The sequence below is a fragment of the Notothenia coriiceps genome, unplaced genomic scaffold (genome assembly GCF_000735185.1).
Source record: "Notothenia coriiceps isolate Sejong01 unplaced genomic scaffold, NC01 NC01_scaffold00007406, whole genome shotgun sequence".
Lineage (NCBI taxonomy): Eukaryota > Metazoa > Chordata > Actinopteri > Perciformes > Nototheniidae > Notothenia > Notothenia coriiceps.
In genome coordinates, this window is record NW_011340107.1 from 5,705 (window position 1) to 7,059 (window position 1,355).

At 41.5% G+C, this 1,355-nt stretch overlaps 1 protein-coding gene across 1 annotated transcript in view; it reads right to left on the reverse strand.

Moving 5' to 3' along the window:
• Nucleotides 1–227: 227 nt before the first annotated feature.
• The window catches only part of LOC104944062 (5'-3' exoribonuclease 2-like), a 4,966-nt gene continuing 3,838 nt past the window's right edge, over nucleotides 228–1,355 (reverse strand). Inside the window, exon 3 of the mRNA XM_010769538.1 lies at nucleotides 228–417. Within this exon, the coding sequence (XP_010767840.1) occupies nucleotides 243–417 (175 nt within the window). The 3' untranslated portion in view covers nucleotides 228–242. The remainder of the gene's footprint in view (nucleotides 418–1,355) is intronic.

Consider the following 1,355-nt stretch of genomic DNA (forward strand, 5'->3'; position numbering starts at 1 on the left):
ACTCCCGGCCGGGGACTCCGGGTGGCAGTATACGCCGTGAAGTGGTTAGTGGCCTGCTAGTAAACCCACAGCAGAAGAAGAAGAAGAAGTGACGTCAGCGGCTTCATTTGCCTAATCCTCCCTCAGGAACTTATTCTGGTGTGAACGCGATCTGTACTTAGTTCCATGGGGTACTAAGTGCTGGCACTAAGTGCGGCAAAGTACTTGGTGTGAAAGCAACTAATAAAGACTCTTTGACCAGTTCATTGTAAGTGTTTCACCCCCAATGCTTTGAGTGTTACCTGGTAGTAGTATCTCAGCACCCAGCAGAGTCCCTCCACGTACGACCGCACCACCTTCTGCCTGAAGTCGTCGTCCGTCGCCTCCACGTCAAACTTCGTCTTGTAGTATCTCTGCCTCCAGCCGTCCTCCCACAACCTGCAGGATTAAAGAGGAATACATATAGGATTGAGAGTGTGTACTTCTCGTACTTTTTAAACTTGTGTAAAAGAACTTCGTGACATTACAACACTGCAAATGAATGCCAATTACTTGGGGGAAAATCTTGCGAGGTGAAGGTTGAAATAAAGTGGAAAAAAGGGTGTTTTTTGATTTGGTTTTTATTGAAATGTTTTATTTTATTGTTATTTGCTTGTAAAGTAAAGCATTCTATGATTTTATTCTCTGTATAGGGGTTTCACAGCGATTATGGGAACTAATATAAGATCATTTTACAAAAGAAAACTATAAATAAATATGCAACGTTATATTATTTAAAACTAAAATCTAATAAAAACCTTTTAAAATATATTTTATTTGCCTGTAAAGTGCATTTGAGCACTGAAGAGCGCTCCGTCATGCTTTATTGTTTTTATTATTATTAATATGATAATAGGGTTTCACAACAAGACCAGTTGTTTTTTATTTTAAATGCTGCATCATGGTCTCCTCACACAGTATTTAGCTCCTGATGTATCACACTGCTCTCTGGATTCAAGAGAGTGGATTAAACATCATGCTCTCCATCCCTTCTGCTGTTTGTGACCTTGAGGTATAAATGTATTCAACACTAAAGTGTACGTGACTGTTGGAGGAGTCGATCACATGTTTGTAGATGCACCTAAACGATGCATTTGCTTATTAAAACGCTGCTCTGAGCATCTATAGGCTGAGACAGAATGTGCATTAACTTCCTCCCCGCTGCGGGAACAGTGTAATGGCTTTGACTTCTGGGGAGATTTGCATTGTGCACACATAATGAAATATGGCAGAGCATCTGTGTGTGTGTGTGTGTGTGTGTGTGTGTGTGTGTGTGTGTGTGTGTGTGTGTGTCGAGAGGGGGAGGAGCCTAGAAAGGGCGGAGCTATGGTTTGGAT